We start from the raw sequence: 21,986 nt of genomic DNA, 5'->3' as shown, positions 1-21,986 counted from the left end.
CCACCAGCCACCATCCCACCGTCTGTACTCCAACCGGACGGAGCCTCCCCGCGATTTGGACAGCATCACCAACACCATGCAGCCTTCCCTCCGATTGGGATTATTCAAGGGACATCCACTACCGGACAATAGGTCCACTATAACTCGTCCGAAGACGACGCCAGGAGAGTGTACCGCCGGAAGAGAATCGGTTTTCTCTATCGACTGTAGTGGCGGCGCTCTCTAGGTCTTTCTTTTTGCTATTCCTCTTATTATCAAAGAAATTTTGTGCCCGTGCGTCGACAAAAGAATGGGTTCATCTTGCGTCGACAAACCACGCAGTCGCAATTGGAGCTTACACAACCATATAGTCCGTTCAGAATGTTTCTAATGCATTGCAATTTAGTTACCACATAACCCATATCCATTCTGTCTCTTGGGGACTTGCTAGAACACACAATTCCAATTCCAAATATCCAGCTCAAGCACTCCTGAATTTCCAATGAGAATCTCTCACGGTACTTGATGGGAATATTATGGTTTTCTCCTTGAAGAAATAGTCTTGAATCTGCAATCTCTATAGCTCGCTCAAAGTAAGCCATCTTCACGAAAGTATGAAGGTTCAAGTCGTCACGAAACATGTGGTCACTGGGCTTCTGTCCTGTAAACATCTCTAACAATAGAATGCCAAAGCTATAGACATCCCCATATGTTGATGCCTCACTTCCCTTTTTGTACTCTACCATTCAAAAATTAGAACTTTGTCACTATTGATCATTGCAAATAGCACTAAACCATGTACTGTAACATGCATCAAGTGTCAATGTTGATTATTAATTAGCAGTAAAGCAAATTCAGCCAAAGCAAAGGGAGAAAGGATATAGTGTAGACTATGAAGAAAACTAATTACCTGGCGCAACATAGCCAACAGATCCCCTTGAACTTGATTGATTTGCAGCAACGTTATTGGTTTTCGAGAGAAATCTCGCCAATCCAAAGTCAGAAAGGTGTCCAGTCAACTCGGTGTCTAAAAGAACATTGCTCAGCTTGAGATCACAATGAACTATCGGTGTTTCACAATGATTGTGGAGGTAATCTAGTGCACAAGCAACATCAATGGCGATGTCTAGCCTCACAAGAAGATATAAATTCTTGGGCGGGTTTTGTGTTCCAACTGTTGGGTGCAACCACTCTTCCAAGCTTCCATTCTCCATGCACTCATAAACCAGAGCTTTGAAATCATTGCCACGAAAATCAACACTTGAACATGTTGTTACAATCTTAACGATGTTGCGATGTCTGATATTTCTAAACATCTCACATTCGGCTGCAAAACTATTGGAAGCTCCCCAGCGTAACATGTTAAACACCTTCACAGCAACAATAAGTTGAGCTTCATGGGATGGCGTGACAAGAACTACTTTATACACAGACCCGAAACTACCAACGCCAACCAAATTTGCTGAAGAGAAACTATCGGTTGCTTCTGAAAGAGTACTATATGAAACTCTTAAGAAGTCCGAATAGTTCCATTCTTTTCTTCTGTTCTTCTTCCCTCTGAAACAACAAAATAACGAAGAGAGCACCATAGGTAATCTAGACTGTTTAAAGACTCAATGGGGATGCCGGAGAGAGTGATTTCAAAATTTCAATACAGATGATGATTTTGGCTGTGAAATTGGTTAGTTCCGTCGGATTCATTAATTTATATATAAAAGTAATTACTATACACGGTGTAGAGGAATTGAAGACCTGCTTAGCAGTTTCTGGTTGACTTGCTTTTCCATAAAAGACTTTACTTGCAGCCACTATATATATATATATATATATATATATTTTCAAAGAAGATTACTTGACTTGCATTCAGTTAATTGGCAACTTAATCTGAACCGGGACAGCCAAAAATACCACTAAATGGGGAAGAAATATACAAGAAGGTGAAGCTAGCTCGCTGAGTCGAAAGGCAAATTAAGTAAAGCTGTGTGGGATTCTTGAAATGTCACTACGTAATTACTCAGAGCCTTATTGCCGACGTCAAACAGTCTAGAATACAACAATTGAACAGGTCTTTCATTCTAAATCTTCAATTATGAAAAATGAAGTAGATCCAGTGTGAAAATTACCTCCCAAATTCATAGAAGATGTAGCAGTACTCTTTTCTTTATTAGCTCAAGGCCTTAAACACACGGTTACATAACAAGTACTAGATGTAGTAAATTCACACAATGACCTGGAAATTTCTTCATTCACTGTAATATCTACAAGACTTCACAGGCAATATATGACAATTAAAAAACAGAGGAGATATCTGAAGCATAAAACAATATGTCAACACGTGATTAATAACTTAAAACCTTCTTAGCCAAGAAGTTTGTCCCTAATGGACTGCAATTCAGCTGCAACGTCAATGATATCCCTTTAACTTGTTGGGGAGTCGGTAGAACACGCAATCCCAATTCCAAATAATATCAAAGTCAGCACTCTTCAATTTTCCGTGCTTTCACACTCGATCAATTGGTAGTGAGCTTCAGCAACATTGTCGGTGCCTTGAAGAACAAGTGATTTTGAAATCTTCGAAACATGTTCGGGGAGAGCTTTCTTCACATATTTATAAAGATTCAAGCCGTCAATGAACATGTGATTAGTGGATCTCTTCCTTGTAAACATTTCTAACAAAAGAATGTCAATGATAAAATAATCTAGGGTTCACATCTAAAACAAATTGACAATGGATGAAGTAGCTCAAACCATTATAAACCCATAGGCAATGCCCCCTTTTTTTCATGTGAGATCTATATATTCTCAACATGCCCCCGCACTTGAGGTGAATTTTCAAATCATACCCGTGGACAACTTATATTGGGTGACGTGGAGCATGTATACTTGAGATAACTCACTCTGATACCATGTTAAACAGCGACAAGGACCCACCATTGTAACAATACATCCCAACTTAACCATCCGGGAGGTGTTGAGTTTTAACACAAAAATCATCGGTATAATTGGGTCAGAGACACCCACTTATAAGTTATATTTTCTTTGGTCATTTTTCTAATGTGAGATTTTTCCTGTCTAACACGCCCCATCATGTGCAACCTAACTCTAGGTTTGCACGTGAAATCAATTAACAAATTCAATTCCTACATTGGAAATTGGGACACAAGTATCGTATTAGACACTCGGTAACAATCTAGTAGGAATTTTTCCAGTGGCAATATAAGGAACTCCAATTTGGACCCAAGCTAATTGGAGACACAATTAGAGGGGAACCCGCTTTGATACCATAATAAAGTCAACAATGTCAACAAGACTACATAGACACCACATGACAATTGAAAAATAAAGCAGTTATTTGAAGCATTAAACAGTAGTACGTCAACATGTGTAAAAGCCTTTCACAAAATAGTAAAAACTTAAAACCTTCTTAGCCAAGTATATTTTTCCTAATGGACTTCAATTCGATCAACTGCAACATCATTGATATCCTTTCGGTTTGTTGCGAAGTCTGTAGAACATACAATTCCAATTCCAAAATATCAAAGTCAAGCACTCTTCAATTTTCTGTGATGTAAGAAGACAAACTCACTACCATAGCGAGGGAAGATCCTTATAGTCAAACTCAAAGCAATATCTTCTCTTTTTGGTGTGACGAACTTCAATTCTCTCATCCTTTTTTTTTTTTTTTTTTTTTAAATAAAGGGTTGGTGTAGCTGTCCTCAAGCCTTGATTAATAAAATTGTTGAATACAAGGGGGGACATGAAGCCTAAACCCCTGATTACAATATAAGCATCTAGAGTATGTCCCAAAAAAATATCAGGAATCTCTATAAAGTACATGTATTCTATTAAGCATCAATTAGCAAAGTGTGCTCTACTGACTACTCCATTTGTTTTGACATAGCGATGACATAACAGAAAGATAACTCGATATGTAACCCAATTACAACGTAGCATAATTACCAATTGCACAGCTTTCCCATTATGTTGCCACCAAAATATCAAAGTGATGTAAGATACCCCAGCTAATTGTGGGAAAGAAGACATCTTAATTCATAATATGTGATGTAAGATACTGAAAAAGAAAAAAATTGAGTGTGGATTGTAAAATGGGGAGTGTAATTTCACTCATCTTTCATCGAGATTGAGGGGGTTGATTAAATATTTTTTAGGAAGCATTCAAATTGATGACTAAAAATTTGTTTCAAAATTAGGCATTTAAACTAAACGTTTTTGTTAATAATATTAATTATTCTTATAATCTTATCGTCTCTCAATTCTCTCTCCATACGTTCCTCAAAAAATTCGATTCATACGGATTCTTCCCCCAACTAAAGAAGAGATCTTGGCGGAATTGCCACATATGAAATTGAGCACAATTTTGCATATATAGCTCACTTGTTTCTTGAGAAGAGATGGGAAACATGCTCAATTTCATTTGATTGAATAGTTGACCCAACTTGTTGTTGTTTGAAGAAAACCTCTGCTTCAATTGGTATTTTTTCACGGATGTATTGTAGTGTGTATTTGTTGATATTGTTTAGCTTTTCATCTTAGTCAATTTATTTTCTTATCAAATTGGTTTAGCGTGTACTAGGCTTGCTATTAAGCGAGCTTTATTGATTTGTAATGAGCTGTGGTATTTGGGTAGAGAGTTGGTTGTTTCCCCACCAATTTCTCTACTCTAAAGTGTTGGTAGTTTCTAGCCTTTTCATGACTGTTGATCTAATGCAATCAACTATTAGTTTCAACAAAAAAAAAAAAATTGTTTCGGTTTAATTTATTTATCAGTTATGTAAGTTGAATAAACATCTTCGCATATAAAAGTGTAACACAAATCGTATCTCAGTGTTACTTTGAAATATATTTACTAATAGATTACATGTTTGTTCTGGGTATTGGTGTTTTTTTTTCCTTTTGTAAAATATTGATATAATTTATTTGGTCTTATGCTATGAAATCTTTATTAGTTTATTTAAAGTGTGGTATTTAAATAATAATTTTTTATGACTTAGTTAAAAATAAATAGCTAAACGTAATGAAATGTCCTAACTCCCGAGCCCTATGAATTTAGTTTGTCTTGAGACTCCGAATTTCCAGTGCTGAACCTGCATACACAATATATTACATGTACACTTCATTGAGTGATTGAGAGACCAAAGATAAGAATCAAAGGGGAAGCCGGAGAGAGTGATTTCAAATTTTCATAGGTAATCTAGACTGTTTAAAGACTCAGTGGGGAAGCTAGAGAGAGTGATTTCAAATTTTCAATAGAGATGATGATTTTGGTTGTGAAATTGCATGGTTAGTTCCATCTGAGGCATTCATATATAACTAATTATTATATACGAGATCGAGTAATTAAAGAACCTGCTTAGCACTTTCTGGTTGGCTTCCTTTTCCATAGAAGACTTTACTTGCAGGCAATTAAGTTGAATATATAGGCCGGAGAGGAAATTTCAAAGAAGGCTCGACTTGCATTTAGTGGGCAACTTAATTAGATAGAAGTTTACTTGGGGGTTGGGACAGCCAAAAGTACCATATGAAATAGGGAAGAAATATACAAGAAGGTGAAGCTAGCTCGCTCTGTCCAGAGGCAAAGTGAAGTTGTGTGAGATTCTAGGAAAGTCACTTCCCTAGTTAGGTAGAGCCGAAGGGCCGGCTTTTTTTTTTTTTTTTGGAATTAATGAAAACATTCATTAATAATAAGGGATGAACCCAATGGAAAGAGCCCAAAATAAAGCCCAAATTACAAACAAACCTAACAATAAAAATTACTACTCAACCCAAAGCCGCCGCTGCTCGGAGCCAAAAGGTCGGGAAAAGTGCCATATCGCTAAATTGCCGACTTCAAATAGTCTAGATTACAACAACTGAACAGATCTTTCATTCTAATTAAATCTGCAGTAACGAAAGATGTTCAAAGTAGAGTGTGAAATTTACCTCCCAAATTTATACAAGATGTAGCAGTGTACTCTTTTCTTTATTAGCTCAATGCCTTAAAACACACAGTTACATATCAAGTACAAGATGTAGTACGTTCACACAATAACCAGCAAATTTCTTCATTCACTGTAATATCAACCAAACTTCACAGATAGCATATGACAATTGAAAAACAAAGGAGATATTTGAAGCATAAAACAGTACGTCAACATGTTTAAAGGCCTTCACATAAGAGTAAAAACTTAAAACCTTCCTAGCCAAGTAGATTTTTCCTAATGGACTTCAATTCAGCTGCAACATTACTGATATCCTTTCGGTTTGTTGGGGAGTCAGTAGAACATGCAATCCCAATTCCAAATATCAAAGTCAAGCACTCTTCAATTTTCTGTGGTGTAACACTCAATTGTCTATGAGCTTCAACGACACTGGCGGTGCCTTCTTGAAGACCTAGTGATTTTGAAATCTCTGAAACACATTCAGGGAGAGCTGTCTTCACATAATTATGAAGATTCAAGCCATCACTGAACATGTGATCAGTAGGTCTCTTCCCAGTAAACATTTCTAACAAAAGAATGCCAAAGCTGTAGACATCCCCATATACAGATACCTCACTTCCCATACCATACTCTACAATTCAGAAAGTATCAACAAATATTTGTCACTACATCTATGAATAAATCAAATACTCTACAATTCAGAAAGTATCAACAAATATTTGTCACTACATCTATGAATAAATCAAATAGCTCTAATTGAAATATGTAAGAGTAAAACAGGGGAAGAGAAATTTTTGAAGCATATGAGAAAAATTACCTAGTGTAGCATAACCAACCGATCCTCTGATTCCAATGGAGCTTGACTGACTTTCAGGCACATTACTGGTTGGTTCTGTTAGAAACCTTGACAGCCCAAAGTCGGAAACGTGTCCAGTCAGGTCACCGTCCAACAGAACATTACTTGGCTTGAGATCACAATGAATAATTGGTGTTTCACAGTGGTTGTGAAGATAATCCAATGCACTAGCAAGTAGCAACATTAATGGCGATGTCGACCCTTTGAACTAGATTTAAACTTTTGGGTGCTTCTGTTAGCTCTTCGGTTCCAGTAGATGGATGCAACCAATCCTCTAAGCTCCCATTGTCCATGAACTCATAAACAAGAGCCTTAAAATCATTGCCATTGAAATCAATACTTGAGCATGCAGTTAGAATCTTGACCAGATTTCGATGTCTGATGTTTCTCAATGCCTCACATTCGGAGATGAAACTCTTAGAAGCTCCCCGATGTAACATGTTAAACACCTTCACAGCAACAGTAATGCTATTTTCAGCAAGTATTCCTTTGTATACAGATCCAAAAGCACCCACACCAATTTGATTGAAGAGAACCCATCAGTAGCTTTTAGAATAGTAGCATATGAAAGTTGCAGCATAGATTTCCCCATAGTGCTCAATTCACTTTCTTTCCTTTTCTTACCAAGAAAAAAAAGAGATAGCACCACAGCTAGTCCCAAAAGAGTGAACCCGGAAACTAGAGAGATCATTAGTTTCATTCTACGGGATAATCCTCCTCCTTTAGATTTGTTAGACTTGCACACAGGAAGTCGAAAATTAGCAATACCGCCGCAGAGTCTAGCATTTCCAGTAACTGAAGTCGCACTTGCATTTTTAAAAATACCACCAGTTGGTAATGCTCCCCAAAACTGATTGAAGGATATGTTTAGATTCTCCATGTTTCCAAAGCGCTCGAAAAACTGTGGAATTTCTCCTGAAAAATTGTTGCGAGAGATGTCTAAATCTCGAATCCCTCTCAATTCCTTCATAGATGAAGGGATGAGCCCGTTGAATGAGTTGCCTTGCAAATGTAAAGCTTCTAAGCTCTCGCAATTGCCGAGGCTATTGGGAAGTTCTCCTGATAAAAAGTTATTGGAAACGTTCAATACCCCTAGATTCTTCAATTCTCCAATCTCCATTGGAAGGGAACCGGTCAAATTGTTTCTATCCAATGCCAGAATTGTTGATAAAGATGAGAGGCCAAAAACCTGAGGAGGTATCGTACCATTCAGATTGTTTCCAGAAAGAACCAATTCTAATAACCAATGGTACTTCCCTAGGCTGGAAGGGATGCTACCCTCTAGATTATTTTCTTGCAAATAAAGTATTGTTAACAATGTTAAGTTTCCTAGAGAAGTTGGAATTCTTCCTGATAACTGGTTGTTGTTAAGATACAATGCCTTAAGACTTGAAAGCCTCCCAATGTCTGTGGGGATGGTACCTGTGAAGGAGTTTTCCTCCGTAACAAGTATTTGCAAGTTGACAAGATTCCCTAATCCAACTGGGATGCTTCCATGTAGTTGGTTTCCTGAAAACCAAAGTGTATCTAGATTGGTTGAGAGATTGGATACTGATTTGGGCAACGTCCCTCCAAAATTGTTGTGGCTGAAAACCAATCGAGTAAGTAGTGTGGCATTGATCAATTCTGAGACAAAACTCAAGTCACCTTGTTTACCACTTCCAAGATTATTATCATCAACAAAGAATATTCTAAGGTTATGAAGATTTTGTATATTTGGGACATGTCCAGTGAGTTTGTTTCTTGCACAGTGAAACGACACAAGATTTATTGCATTGGATATTGACCAAGGGATGGGCCCGGTAAATTGATTCTCGGCAATAGAAAATAATTGAAGGTTGGGAAAACCATTGCTCAAGTTTGATGGAAGAGTTCCTTGAATTTGGTTTACTGATACCACGAATTGAACTATACCGGAGAGGTTATAAATGCAGGAAGGGATGATACCAGACAACCTATTTACGTCAGAAGCAAAAAATGTTAATTTTTTCAACTGGCATAGAGAACTAGGAATGCTTCCTTCTAAGTTATTAGAAGTTACAGCAAATGCCTCGAGAGATGAAAGGTTCCCAAAAGAAGCAGGGATCTCTCTTGTTAAATTGTTCCATTGCAAACTTAAAACTTGAAGCTTTGACAAGGAACTGAGTTGGGGAGGAATTTTACCCACTAGATTGTTTCTAATTAGAATGAGAATGGTGAGTTTGAAGCAATTGGATATGTTGGCAGGAATAGTACCATTAAGTGAGTTATTGTTTAAAGCCAATACCTGCAATCTGTGCAAATTCCCAATTTGAGGAGGGATTTGATGAGTGAAGCTGTTGTTCTTGAGATTTAGCCCTCGTAAGAAGCTTAGATTTCCTATGTGCGGAGATATGGATCCCACCAACGCTAGAGAACCCAGCTCCAGCTTTGTCACTCTTTGGCGATGTCGTCGACTGCAGGTGACGCCATGCCACATGCAAAAATGAAGGGAGTCATTCCATGAGCTTGTGACCTTGTTGGGATCATGTTGTATTTGAGCTTTGATTGCAAGTAATGCCAGCCAATCCGTTTCATTCCCTTGGAGTCGCCCGGTTAAGGGATAGTGGTTCAAGTGCATGGAGCTACTGCATAAGATGAACGTTGCAGTGAAGAGTGAGTGTAGTAGGATCAATTTGACAACCAAAACCCCCATTTCGAATTGCTGATTGATTGGTATATTAACTAGAGGGGAATGTATATGATATGTTGATTTCATCTGAGGCTAACAAACTAATGTATAGGATAGGAAGATTTAGAATGTATGGATCAGGAAGTGTTCAACGGAAAGGATAACCACTGTTGCTCAACAGTGACTTCACTATTTCTCCCACCAAAGACGATTCTTGTTTTCCAAAGATGACAGCTATTGGTAATCCAATGGTTTCTCTTGACGTGCTCTAGATCATGGTGTTTTTCTTGGACTAAAAATGTGGTCCGAACTTGCTCTATATCATCTGAACGATAACGACTCCAGAGGTTTGTGGACAAGAATCCAAGATAACGACGTATGCACCTAGCTAGGCTTGAAGGGGTTCCCACTTGGAGACTATTGATTTTCTCAATTTCAGAATTGATGTTCTGATAGAATTTAGTGAGTGGGCTAGACTTTAGGATTAGTGGGCTGTCCTATTGTTTAGTTTTTGGTGTCAAGGCTGGAGCAGCCACTATCAGAGTATCAGCCAAGCATAACTGTTGCAACTTATTTATTTATTTATTTACAGTATTTTAACTTTTCAGTACAAAAATAATATAATCCAATAATTATAAAATATAATTTATTTATTTACATTATTTTAACTTTTGAGTACAAAAATAATATAATACAAATATTCATAAAAGTACTCAGTCTCATAGACTACATGTTTGTTCGGGGTATTGGTGTTTTTTATTTTTTTCCTTTTGTAAAATGTTGATATAAATCATTTGGTCTTACGCTATGAAATATATATATATATATATATATATATATTTTAAGGCAAAGAAACTGAGCTTTATTAGATTAAGTAGGAGTGGGAGTCTCCTTTTGGACTATGTCCTGGTGTGAGTTTAGCCAATTCATACATTGCTCAGACTCAAAAGCAATGCTAGCTAGTCTATGTGCTGCTCTGTTGCAAGTACGAGCAGCATAGCATACCTGCAACTGCGGTAGACCTTCAAGGTGTCTTGAATGTCTTCAATGAGAGATCCATACAATGTAAGCATTGAAGAGCAGCAATAGATGTCATGAATTGCAATTTGACAATCTGTTTAAATGACATCAAACCGATAATTGTGCTGTGAAATATTTATTTAAAGTGTGATATTTAAATAACATTTGTGTATCGCTTAGTTAAAAATAAGGATAGCTGAAAGTAATGAAAGGTCCGGGCTCCCGAGCCCTTTGAATTTAGTTCGTCTTGGGCCTCCAAATTTCCAGGGCTGAACCTGCATACACAATATATTACATGTATACTGAGTGATTGAGAGACCAAAGATAAGAATCAATGGGGAAGCCGAAGAGAGTGATTTCTAATTTTCATAGGTAATCTAGACTGTTTAAAGACTCAGTGGGGAAGCTAGAGAGAGTGATTTCAAATTTTCAATACATATGATGATTTTGGTTGTGAAATTGGTTAGTTCCATCCTAGGCATTCATGTATAACTAATTATTATATACAAGATCGAGTAATTAAAGAACCTGCTTAGCACTTTCTGGTTGGCTTCCTTTTCCATAGAGAAGACTTTACTTGCAGGCAATTAAGTTGAATATATAGGCCGGAGAGGAAATTTCACAGAAGACTTGACTTGCATTCAGTGGGCAACTTAATTAGATCAACGGTTACTTGGGGGTTGGGACAGCCAAAAGTACCATATGAAATAGGAAGAAATATATATACAAGAAGGTGAAGCTGGCTCGCTGAGTCCAAAGGCAAAGTAAAGTAGTGTGAGATATTTTGGAAAGTCGCTGCCTAATTAGGCAGAGCCGTATTGCCAACTTCAAACAGTCTAGAATACAACAATTGAATAGATCTTTCATTCTAATTAAATCTGTAGTTATGAAAAATGTTGAAAGTAGAGTGTGAAACTTACCTTCCAAATTTATACAAGATGTAGCAGTACTCTTTTCTTTATTAGCTCGATACCTTAAACACACAGTTACATATCAAGTACAAGATGTAGTATGTTCACATAAGAACCAGCAAATTTCTCCATTCACTGTAATATCAACCAGACTTCACAGATAGCATATAACAATTGAAAAACAAAGGAGATATATGAAGCATAAAACAGTACTACAGCATGTTTAAAAAGCCTTCACATAAGAGCAAAAACTTAAAACCTTCCTAGCCAAGTAGATTTTTCCTAATGGACTTCAATTCAGCTGCAACATCACCGATATCCTTTCGGTTTGTTGGGGAGTCAGTAGAACATGCAATTCCAATTCCAAATATCAAAGTCAAGCACTCTTCAATTTTCTGTGGTGTAACACTCAACTGTTTGCGAGCTTCAACGACACTGGCGGTGCCTTCTTGAAGAACTAGTGATTTTGAAATCTCTGAAACACATTCAGGGAGAGCTGTTTTCACATAATTATGAAGATTCAAGCCGTCCCTGAACATGTGATCAGTGGGTCTCTTCCCAGTAAACATTTCTAACAAAAGAATGCCAAAGCTGTAGACATCCCCATATACAGATACCTCACTTCCCATACCATACTCTACAATTCAGAAAGTATCAACAAATATTTGTCACTACATCTATGAATAAATCAAATAGCTCTAATTGAAATATGTAAGAGTACAAAAAGGGAAGAGAAATTTTTGAAGCATATGAGAAAAATTACCTGGTGCAGCATAACCAACCGATCCTCTTATTCCAATGGAGCTTGACTGATTTCCAGGCACATTAGTGGTTGGTTCTGTTAGAAACCTTGATAGCCCAAAGTCAGAAACATGTCCAGTCAAGTCACTGTCCAAAAGAACATTACTTGGCTTGAGATCACAATGAACAATTGGTGTTTCACAGTGGTTGTGAAGATAATCCAATGCACTAGCAACATCAATGGCGATGTCGACCCTTTGAACTAGATTTAAACTTTTGGGTGCTTCTATTAGCTCTTCGGTTCTAGTAGATGGATGCAACCAATCCTCTAAGCTCCCATTGTCCATGAACTCGTAAACAAGAGCCTTAAAATCATTGCCATTAAAATCAATACTTGAGCATGCAGTTAAAATCTTGACCAGATTTCGATGTCTGATGTTTCTCAATGCCTCACATTCGGAGATGAAACTTTTAGAAGCTCCCCGATGTAACATGTTAAACACCTTCACAGCAACAACAGCTGCATCATCAGCAAGAATTCCTTTGTACACAGACCCAAAAGAGCCAATGCCAATCAAATTAGTTGAAGAGAACCCATTAGTAGCGTTTAGGAGACTAGCATATGAAACTTGCAACATAGAGTCCACCAAAGTGCTCAATTCAGTTTCTTTCATTTTCTTCCTAAGAAGAAAAGAAAACAGGACCACAGCTAGTCCCAAAAGAGTGAACCCAGAAACTAGAGAGATCATTAGTTTCACTTTGCTAGACAACCCTCCTCCTTTCGTCTTGCACACTGGAAGGTGAAAATTAGCAATACCGCCGCAGAGCCTAATGTTTCCAATAACTGAAGTCGCACTTGCATTCTTAAAAATGCCACCAGTTGGTACTGCTCCCCAAAACTGATTGAAGGATAGGTTTAGATTCTTCAAGTTTCCAAAGCCCTCGAAAAACTGTGGAATATCTCCTGACAAATTATTGCGAGAGAGGTCTAATTCTCGAATCCCTTTCAATTCCTTCATAGATGAAGGAATGGGTCCCAAGAAGAAGTTGCCTTGCAAGTACAGCAATTCTAAGCTCTCGCAACTGCCGAGGCTGCTGGGAAGTTCTCCTGATAACAAGTTGTTAGAAATGTCCAATATACCTAGATTCTTCAATTTTCCAATCTCCATAGGAAGGGAACCAGTGAATTGGTTTCCATCCAATCCCAAACCTATTGATAAAGATGAGAGGCCAATAACTTGAGGAGGTATTGTGCCATTCAGTTTGTTTCCAGAAAGAACCAATTTTATTAACCAGTGGTATTTCCCTAGGCTGGAAGGGATGCTACCCTCAAGATTATTTTCTTGCAAGTGGAGTAATGTTAACAATGTTAAGTTTCCAAGAGAGGACGGAATGCTCCCTGATAATTCGTTGTTGTTAAGATCCAATTCCCTAAGCCTTGAAAGCCTCCCAATGTCAGCAGGGATGTAACCTGTGAAGGAGTTTCCCTCCATAATTAGTGCTTGCAACTTGACAAGATTCCCTAATCCAGTTGGGATGCCTCCATGTAGTTGGTTTCCTCCGACTGTAAGAATTTCGAGATTGGTTGAGAGATTGGATATTGATGTGGGCAACGTTCCTCCAAAATTGTTGTAGGCGAACTGCAACCATTTTAGCTTTGTAGCATTGCTCAATTCTGAGACAAAACTCAAGTCACCAGGTTTACCGCTTCCAAGATTATTTTGATAGACATTGAATATCCCAAGGTTATGAAGATTTCGTAAATTTGGCACATGCCCAGTGAGTTTGTTTGATGAACATGTAAATGCCACAAGATTTGTTGCATTGGATATTGACGAAGGTATGACCCCAGTAAATTGATTAAAGGCAATGGAAAAGAGTCGGAGTTGGGGAAAAGCTTGGTTTAAATTTGATGGAAGACTTCCTTGAATTTGGTTTTGTGTTAGCTCGAATTGAACTATACCAGAGAGGTTATAAATGCAGGAAGGGATGATACCAGACAACCTATTTATGCCCAAAGAGAATACTGTTAATTTTTTCAACTGGCATAGAGAACTAGGGATGCTTCCTTCCAAGTAATTAAAACCTAAACCAAATTTCTCTAGAGATGAAAGGTTCCCCAACGAAGGAGGGATCTCTCCTGTTAAGTTGTTAACTTCCAAATCAAAATAACGAAGCTTTGACAAGGAACTCAGTTTGAGAGGAATTTTACCCACTAGATTGTTTCTATTAAGAAAGAGACTGATGAGTTCAAAGCAATTGGGTATATCGACAGGAATGGTGCCAGTAAATGAGTTATTGTTTAGAAGCAATACCTGCAATCTATGCAAATGCCCAATTTGAGGAGGGATTTGATGAGTGAAGCTATTGTTCTCGAGACTTAGCACTCTTAAGAAGCTTAGATTTCCAATATGTGGAGATATGGATCCCACCAACGCCAGAGACCCCAACTCCAGCTTTGTCACCCTTTGGCGATGTCGTCGACTGCAGGTGACGCCATGCCACAGGCAAAAGTGAAGGGTTACATTCCATGAGCTTGTGACCCGGTTGGGATCGTGTTGTATTTGAGCTTTGATTGCTAGCAGTGCCAGCCTATCTGTCTCATTCCCTTGGAGTCTCGGATGGTTTAATTGCATGGAGCTACAACAGAAAATTGACATGGAATTTAAAACTAATGAGTATATCAAAACCAAGTTCATAACCAAAACTTCCCCCATTTTTTATTTCGTCTTTGGACTAAAGAGACTGAGATAAATATGGGTGGTGTTGGGTTTTGAAATAGGTAGTTTCATGTTAGGCATGACAACCTAATTTATAGGATAGGAAGATGTAGAATATGTGATCAAGAAGGACTCAAAGGGATGGAGAACCATTGTTGATTGATTCATTGCATTCTTCCAAAAGAAGACTGATTCAACTCACTTGCTTCTAACTAGAGACGACTCTCGTTTTCCAAACACCACTGTTGTTAGCGGGCACTGTGTGGTCACAATAGTTTGTTGAACATAAAGGAACTTGAAACTTATAAATATCAGCTACTCCAGTACTTCATATTAATTGCAGGGTCCAATTGCAGCTGTTATCTACCACGAAGGAGGCTATTATGTCTTCTAGTCCAGTAGTTTCGTTTGGCATGAAACTGACACAATGTCAACTATGATAGACTTGAAACAGGGAACTATTGAAGTAGTTTGTGAACTAGTTCAAACATATTGACAAGGTATTTCCCAATTATAAGGGAATACTCAGTGGCCCTCGATTCGGTTTTGTGCAATGTAAAGGGCGACAACAGACAACAGCAGAGGATAAGAGGGAGGGCTGGAGAATGCCACATAACAAAGCCAAGCCTAGTGGTTGATCTTTTCAACTATGTTTCACAAACGAATGTGGATGGAATCGTTCCTGGAGCTCTAAGCAATCATGCACAATTTGGCCTATCCATTTCATTTCAGTATAATATAGAACCCAAACAGTGAAAATGACAGAAAATAAAGAGATGAGATGGTCTGTGATATGAAAGACGAAGTGGTATGCTTGATTAAAATTAGCTCAACTTATAATAAAGCTCACAAACTGCAATTGTTAGGCCATGGCTATTACACCAACTCCGAACACCTTCAACGCAAGTTCAATCGCAGCTTCAGTCGGTCGAAATCGTTCCAGCCTTGGAAAAGCTCAAATGAGTTTTCTGCAAAACAAGAAAACATCACACCTTGGAGGACTTGGTTCTTCTTTTGGGCAACCGGAGCCAATATCCGGCAACCGTGATCGGCGACAATACACTTAATCGGCAAAAGATCCAATCCCCGGCAACTCACTTTAACTTTTCCGGCAAAAGATCCAATCTCCTGCAAAAGAAACTTTTGAGCATATATTATTTTTATGTCCTTGGTGGAGGGTGTATGGTTTAGTTCAATCCTGAGTCTACGAGTGGACAAGCAGAGTATCACAACCATGGATGCATGGATCTTAAAGTTGGCTAGTTCTCAACAGTGCAGAAGTAATAGAGATAGAATACTAACTTGGATGAGTTTCTTGTGCTGGGCAATCTGGAAGGCTAGGTGTATGTATGTGTATCAACATAAACCTCTATCCCCCATCCTGACCATTTCTGGGGCTACCAATTTGGCTACAGAGTTCCAATCTGTCATGACTATTCCTCCACCAGAGATTATTGACAACCCAACAGCTCTTGACCCACAGCAGGCCCTTCAGCCACGGCCCTAATGGAGTGCTCCCCCTCTAGGCTACTCCAAAGTCAACTGTGATGCTGCGTGGAAGCCTCCTTACAGAGCAGGATTGGGGGTTATAATCAGAACTCCAACAACGAGTTCATTTGCGGTTCTGCCTCCTCCTCCTCTTGCGGATCTGCTGCTGAAGCAGAAGCAAATGCTCTCCTCCATGGGGTTTCTTTGGCTGTCTCTATGAACCTAAAGAAGGTGCATGTAGAATCAGATGCAAATGAAATCATCAACGATCTAAAAGAACTGGGTCGGGGGAAAAATTGGAAAACATACCCGATTTTGGAGCAGATAAGAAGAAAGGCCACAAGTTTTGAGGAATGCAAATGAGAATGGATTTCCCGCGAAGCGAATCGAGCTGCTCACATGGCAGCTTCGCTAGCCAATGGGTCGGTGGGTCCTCAGAGATGGGCTAATCAGCCACCACCTTCCCTTACCTCTGTTCTAAGGAACGACGGCCTCCCCTCCCCCCCCCCCCCCCCCCCCCCATGGCGGAGAGGGGATCGGTGCTGCTTGTCAGCATTTTTGTTAGTAGGTTTTTTCCTGTTTCTAGTTCTTGGTCTGGATCTAGTTGGAGATGTCCTGCTCCTATTTGGTTGTAATCATTCGGCCTTTTAAGCTTTGCTGGGCCTTTGGGCTTGTCCTCTAATGAAGTATTTCATTAACGAAAAAAAAAATTGGTAGTGAGTTTGTCTTGTAATTGATCATGATATGATATCATTGAAACGACAAAATCAATATATTATGTTTTGAAAAATCTATCAAACTATAAAAGTAAATGGAGATTGAAATTGGTTTACTCATTTCATTTCATAACCCCTTTATATAGGGAGAGAATTACAATGATGACATTAACTACTGATTGGTTCGTAATCCATGCTGATTGATGTTAATCGGCAATTGCTTGATTCCCTCTCCGTCAATCACTTTGACGAAGGCACACAATATGTTTTTCCTTTAACACTCCCCCTTGTGCCAAGTCAAAGACGAAATAGTGCATGAGTTGTTGCCTCACTAAAAACCTTGCCAAGTAACATTAAAAACCCTGTGGGACAAAAATACACCTTGGTCGAAAGAAAAGAGCACAACACACCTTTTACATTTGAGTATGACATGTGTGTGTTAGACTCCCCCTGACGTCTACACCTCCCCCTGATACTTACATTAATCTAGGGAGCTTGGAAAGTCTTCGCATTCCTATGTTTTCACATGTTTCTCAAATGTCTCCTTAGGCAGTGATTTGGTGAACAAATCTGTCACATTCTCCTCAGACCTTACTTGATTCACTTGAATCTTGAGAAGGGTCTGTTGTTGCTGATTGTAGAACAACTTTGGCGATATGTGTTTGTGTTATCACCCTTAATATAACCTAGCTTCATCTGTTCGATGCAAGCTGCATTGTGTTCATAAATGCAAGTAGGCTCTTCAGTGGTAGAACTCAAACCACTAATCCCTCGAATATGTGCAATGATAGTTCTTAACCATACACACTCAAGAACCGCCTCATGATCTCTGAGTGGTTCGAGGAGGTAGCCACAAGGGTTTGCTTCATTGATCTCCAAGATATCGCCGTGTTCCCATTGGTAAATACATAACCAGTTTGGGAACGACCTTTATGTGGGTCAGAGAGATACCCAGCATCAGCAAAACCAACCAAAACATCATTTGGCGTTTCGGTGTAGTGAGTGGCGTTTTCGCCACCAACATTTCCTTTAGGGATTGTAGTTCAATCTGCGGTCCCTCTTGTCTCTCTGTAGGGAAAGAATAGTCCCAAGTCAATGGTTCCTTTTGGGTATCGGAAAATGTGCTTGATTCCATTCCAGTGACGCTGCGTTGGCGCTGAGCTAAATCTAGCTAACAAGTTCATTGAGAGTGCAATGTCTGGTCGAGTACATGCCTAAATACAATAATGCGCCTATTACACTTAGATAGGGAATTTCAACTCCCAACACCTCTTCGTCATCTTCCTTTGGACGAAAATGGATCTTTCCTTGCATCCAAGCTTCGACCGATCATGGGAGTTCTAGTAGGATGCGCTTTGTCCATGTTATATCGCCTGACTTTTGGACATACGCAGATTGGTGGATTAGTATTCCACAAACTCGGTGTTCTAGTTCAAGGCCTAGATAGAATCGAGTTTTCCCAAGATCCTTCATCTCAAATTCGGATTTTAAGTAGCTCGTTGTTTCTCTTATTTCATCAAGAGTGCCTATTATGTTCATATCATCGACATATACAGCTACAATTGCAAATCCGGAACTTGTTTTCTTTAAGAATACGCAGGGGCATACTTCATCGTTCTTATATCCCTTCCCAATCAAGTAGTCACTTAGACGGGTATACCACATCCGCCTGGATTGTTTTGATCTGTAAAGTGAGCATTTCAACCTAGTTTCAAACGCACTCCGTGGTTTAGAGTCACTTGACTTGGGTAATGTAAGGCCATCAGGCACTTTCATATATATATATATATATATATGTCTTAATCTAGATCCCCATACAGATATGCAGTAACAACATCCATGAGCTGCATTTCCAGTCCTTTGGAAATTGCCAAGCCAATTAAGTAGCGGAACATTATAACGTCTATTACGGGAGAGTATATCTCCTCGTAGTCAATTCCAGGGCGTTATGAGAAACCTTGCCCCATAAGGCGAGCCTTGTACCTCAGGACTTCATTCTTCTCATTACGCTTTCTGACAAAGACACATTTATGTCCTACAGGCTTTACACTTGGTGAGGTTAGCACTACCATACCAAATACCTGTCTCTTTGTCAGAGAATCTAATTCTGCCTGGATTGTTTCTTTCCATTTAGGCCAATATGCTCTTTGTTGACATTTTGCAACAAAGCGTGGTTCGATATCATCGTGCTCTATGGTTCCTTGAGCAACAGTATATATATCATCAATGTGTATGGAAGATCTTTCTATCAACTCATACGCACTCTCATAATCCTCTGAGATTTCTTTGTTCTCTGGAATCATTTTAAACATCGGAGCGTCCTCCAGTATTGATTCATGGACATAACTATAATCAGAGATAATCTCATGAGAGGGATTCTATACATTGATGATTGGTTTGTGCCTTACTCACCCTCTTCTTCCTTGGTTGAGTGTCAATCGAACCAAGTGACCTCCCCTTCTTCCTTGGGGAGCCACGGCCTCAACCACACCTCCACTAAGTGCGGTTGCAGTGCCTCTATCTGCGGTACCCTGCCCCTTGTTGGGGACTTCTAACCTTGCAGGCACATTTGCAGCTGGTATATGTGATCTCGTCACTTTTGCGATATCAGTAAACGTATCAGGCATCGAATCTGCTACGTTTTGAAGATCGATTATTCTTTTCACTTCACTTTCACATTGTGAAGTGCGGGGATCAAAATGAGACAGAGTGGGAACAAACCACGACAATTCCTGTCGTTCCCTTGGAAAATCCTTTTTCCTATCTCCCCCTAACGACGGGAAGACTGTCTCATCAAAGTGACAATCCGCAAATCTAGTGGTAGAGAGATCGTCTGTCAAGGGTTCCAAATAGCGGATAATTGTTGGGGATTCGTATCCAACATAAATACTTAATCGTCTCTGAGGACCCATTGTGGTGGGCTGTGGGGGCGCAATAGGCACATATACTGCTCAACCAAATATGTGTAAGTGTGAAGTGTCAGGCTCATATCCAGTTACCAACTGGTACGCAGAAAATGGTTGGCTAACTGTGGGTCTCAAACGAATAAGTAAAGTTGCGTGCAATATTGCATAACCCCATGCAGATATAGGCAAGTTGGTGCGCATAACCAATGCCCTAGCCACCATCTGTAGCCTTTTGATGGTGGCTTCTGTGAGACCATTTTGTGTATGCACATGGGGTACAAGATGCTCTACATCGATCCAAATAGATATGCAATAATCATCAAATGCTTTTGATGTAAACTCTCCAGCATTATCAAGCCTTATAGACTTGATAGGGTGATCAGGGTGGTGAGCCCTTAAACGTATAATCTATGCTAGGAGTATTGCAGCATTTCTTGTGGACAGTAAAACGACATGTGACCAGATTGTCGAAGAATCCACCAGAACTATAAAGTACTTGAATGATCCGCATTCTGGATGGATAGGTCCACAGACATCTCTTTGTATCCTTTGTAAGAATGGAATGTTTTATTTTGTATCTTTAGCATAGGAAGGTCTCAATCCTATTTTTGCTAAAGAGCAGGCTTTGCAAAACGAGTGATGTGCCTTTGAAATAGTCAATGAGGCATAATGGGAGGGAGGTAGTGCTTCTAGTACTTCAGAAAGCAATGACTGCATTTGAGCAATCCTAGAACCGACACCTTGCAGTGTGGCGGATTTTTCTCCCATTTTGCACTCGAAAGAAGGGATGTCCGTGTGAGTTCTTGAAAGATACGGATCATCATGTCACGACTTCGGTGCCATAGGCGGTCATGCAAAAGCCTGTATGAGTCAGTGTCCCACATTTTATTGTTGGTGATAGTATAGGATTCAATGATCTGAATCGTAGTGAGGTACAGTCCACTAAATTGACTCATAAGTTTCTCTGAGATGTGTTTCCTTTCACAGTCATTAGATGTAATATCAAGGTATTCGGTTCCATTCTCACGGTGTGTTTTTACATGATAACCATTGACACAAATTGCTTTGAAACATTAGCAAGGTTCGATTAGCTATTGGTGCATACAGAGCGTCTTTGACTTTAAATATATCTCAGATTCTTTAGAGTAATTCTATTTTAGTAGAATGATAATCTTTTCATTCTAGTAATAATTTTTCTCTAGATGTATTGTTTTACATCTTTATATTGCAATTTCGAACCATGTAAATATGTGTATAGTAAATAAATTTGAATAAATTCAGTGCTTAAGAATAAAATTCAAAATTTATTAATGAGCCAACGATAATCAAATCAAGGTCTTGTTCTAATTCATCAAACCATTATTGAAATAAACTTTAAGACCAAGTAATAGTCTAATTAAGAATGAGGCATTATGCCTTCACAACTGTTCTTGGAAAATAAAGTAAATAAAGCAGATCAGTCAAAATCTGGGGCATCGGTTGACTGAGCAAGTTCCTTGTTGCCATTAAAGTCTGCAATTGTGAGGTTGACGTCTGGGTCATGGCCTCCTTCTTCCATATAGTGAGCCTCTTGTTCTTTAGACTCCCTATACCTCTTGTAATTGGCTGCTACTCTGTTGCTTGCTTGGCAGTTCTTGTACCAATGCCCAATGACTCCACACCTATAGCATGATTCATTGCCAACTCTATTATGTTTGACTAAAGGGTTCTTAGGTGCCCTTTGCACCTTGTTTCCATGACCACTAGGGCCAGCGCCACCATCTCTGCGCCATACATTGGGAGGCCCTCCACGGCCCATATCATGACCCCCATGTCCCTTGCCACGTGGTGCATTGTTGCCACGTGGGTAGGTGTAATACCCCGAAAAATTCAAATTAAATTCCATGGATTTTTATAATTGATTTCGCGGTATTAGGAGCGAGTACGAAGCTTGGAGAAGTTGTGGAAGTAGTTCGAACGATTTTATTTTCGAAATCGAACGTTATTTAGGGCGGTCTCAAAAAGTGACTTTTTATACGTACCGAATTTGGGAAAACTTCCTTCATGAAAGTTGTAGAGCT

At 39.1% G+C, this 21,986-nt stretch overlaps 2 protein-coding genes and 1 pseudogene across 4 annotated transcripts; all 3 read right to left on the bottom strand.

Annotated features, from left to right (window-relative positions):
- Positions 1-254: 254 nt before the first annotated feature.
- Positions 255-1,641, bottom strand: LOC112181791 (probable LRR receptor-like serine/threonine-protein kinase At3g47570). Its single transcript, XM_024320193.2, has 2 exons — positions 890-1,641; positions 255-718 (listed from the first exon to the last, which is right to left on the bottom strand). The coding sequence occupies exons 1-2, from the start codon at positions 1,566-1,568 to the stop codon at positions 255-257; spliced, it is 1,143 nt and encodes a 380-aa protein (XP_024175961.1). The 5' UTR covers positions 1,569-1,641.
- A 4,286-nt stretch (positions 1,642-5,927) lies between these two features.
- LOC112168779 lies at positions 5,928-7,894 on the bottom strand (annotated as a pseudogene).
- A 3,562-nt stretch (positions 7,895-11,456) lies between these two features.
- On the bottom strand, positions 11,457-16,955 carry LOC112181660 (probable LRR receptor-like serine/threonine-protein kinase At3g47570). Of its 3 annotated transcripts, none has more exons than XM_024320042.2 (4): positions 16,614-16,955; positions 16,119-16,526; positions 12,119-15,956; positions 11,457-11,992 (listed from the first exon to the last, which is right to left on the bottom strand). In XM_024320042.2, exons 3-4 carry the CDS (start codon positions 14,811-14,813, stop codon positions 11,619-11,621), a joined length of 3,069 nt encoding a protein of 1,022 aa, XP_024175810.1. In that variant the 5' UTR covers positions 14,814-15,956; positions 16,119-16,526; positions 16,614-16,955; the 3' UTR covers positions 11,457-11,618. The 3 variants fall into 3 exon arrangements, with proteins under 3 accessions (XP_024175810.1, XP_024175809.1, XP_024175811.1); XM_024320041.2 differs by having other exon boundaries at positions 12,119-15,944; positions 16,614-16,948; XM_024320043.2 differs by lacking the exons at positions 16,119-16,526; positions 16,614-16,955 and having other exon boundaries at positions 12,119-13,771; positions 14,412-14,542.
- Between the last annotated feature and the right edge of the window lie 5,031 nt (positions 16,956-21,986).

This window comes from Rosa chinensis, chromosome 1 (assembly GCF_002994745.2).
Source record: "Rosa chinensis cultivar Old Blush chromosome 1, RchiOBHm-V2, whole genome shotgun sequence".
Taxonomy (NCBI): domain Eukaryota; kingdom Viridiplantae; phylum Streptophyta; class Magnoliopsida; order Rosales; family Rosaceae; genus Rosa; species Rosa chinensis.
Note: the sequence above shows the minus strand (reverse complement) of the source record. Positions and strands in the feature narration are given on the sequence as shown.

Bases quoted from the DNA above. Each gene is read 5' to 3' on its own strand.
- LOC112181660 (XM_024320042.2), bottom strand. From the start codon at position 14,813: ATGGGGGAAGTTTTGGTTATGAACTTGGTTTTGATATACTCATTAGTT. The intron at 11,993-12,118 runs GTAATTTTTCTC...TCTGAATTGTAG, and splicing joins GGTTGGTTATGCTGCACCAG to AGTATGGTATGGGAAGTGAG.
- LOC112181791 (XM_024320193.2), bottom strand. From the start codon at position 1,568: ATGGTGCTCTCTTCGTTATTTTGTTGTTTCAGAGGGAAGAAGAACAGA. The intron at 719-889 runs GTAATTAGTTTT...TTTGAATGGTAG, and splicing joins TGTTGGCTATGTTGCGCCAG to AGTACAAAAAGGGAAGTGAG.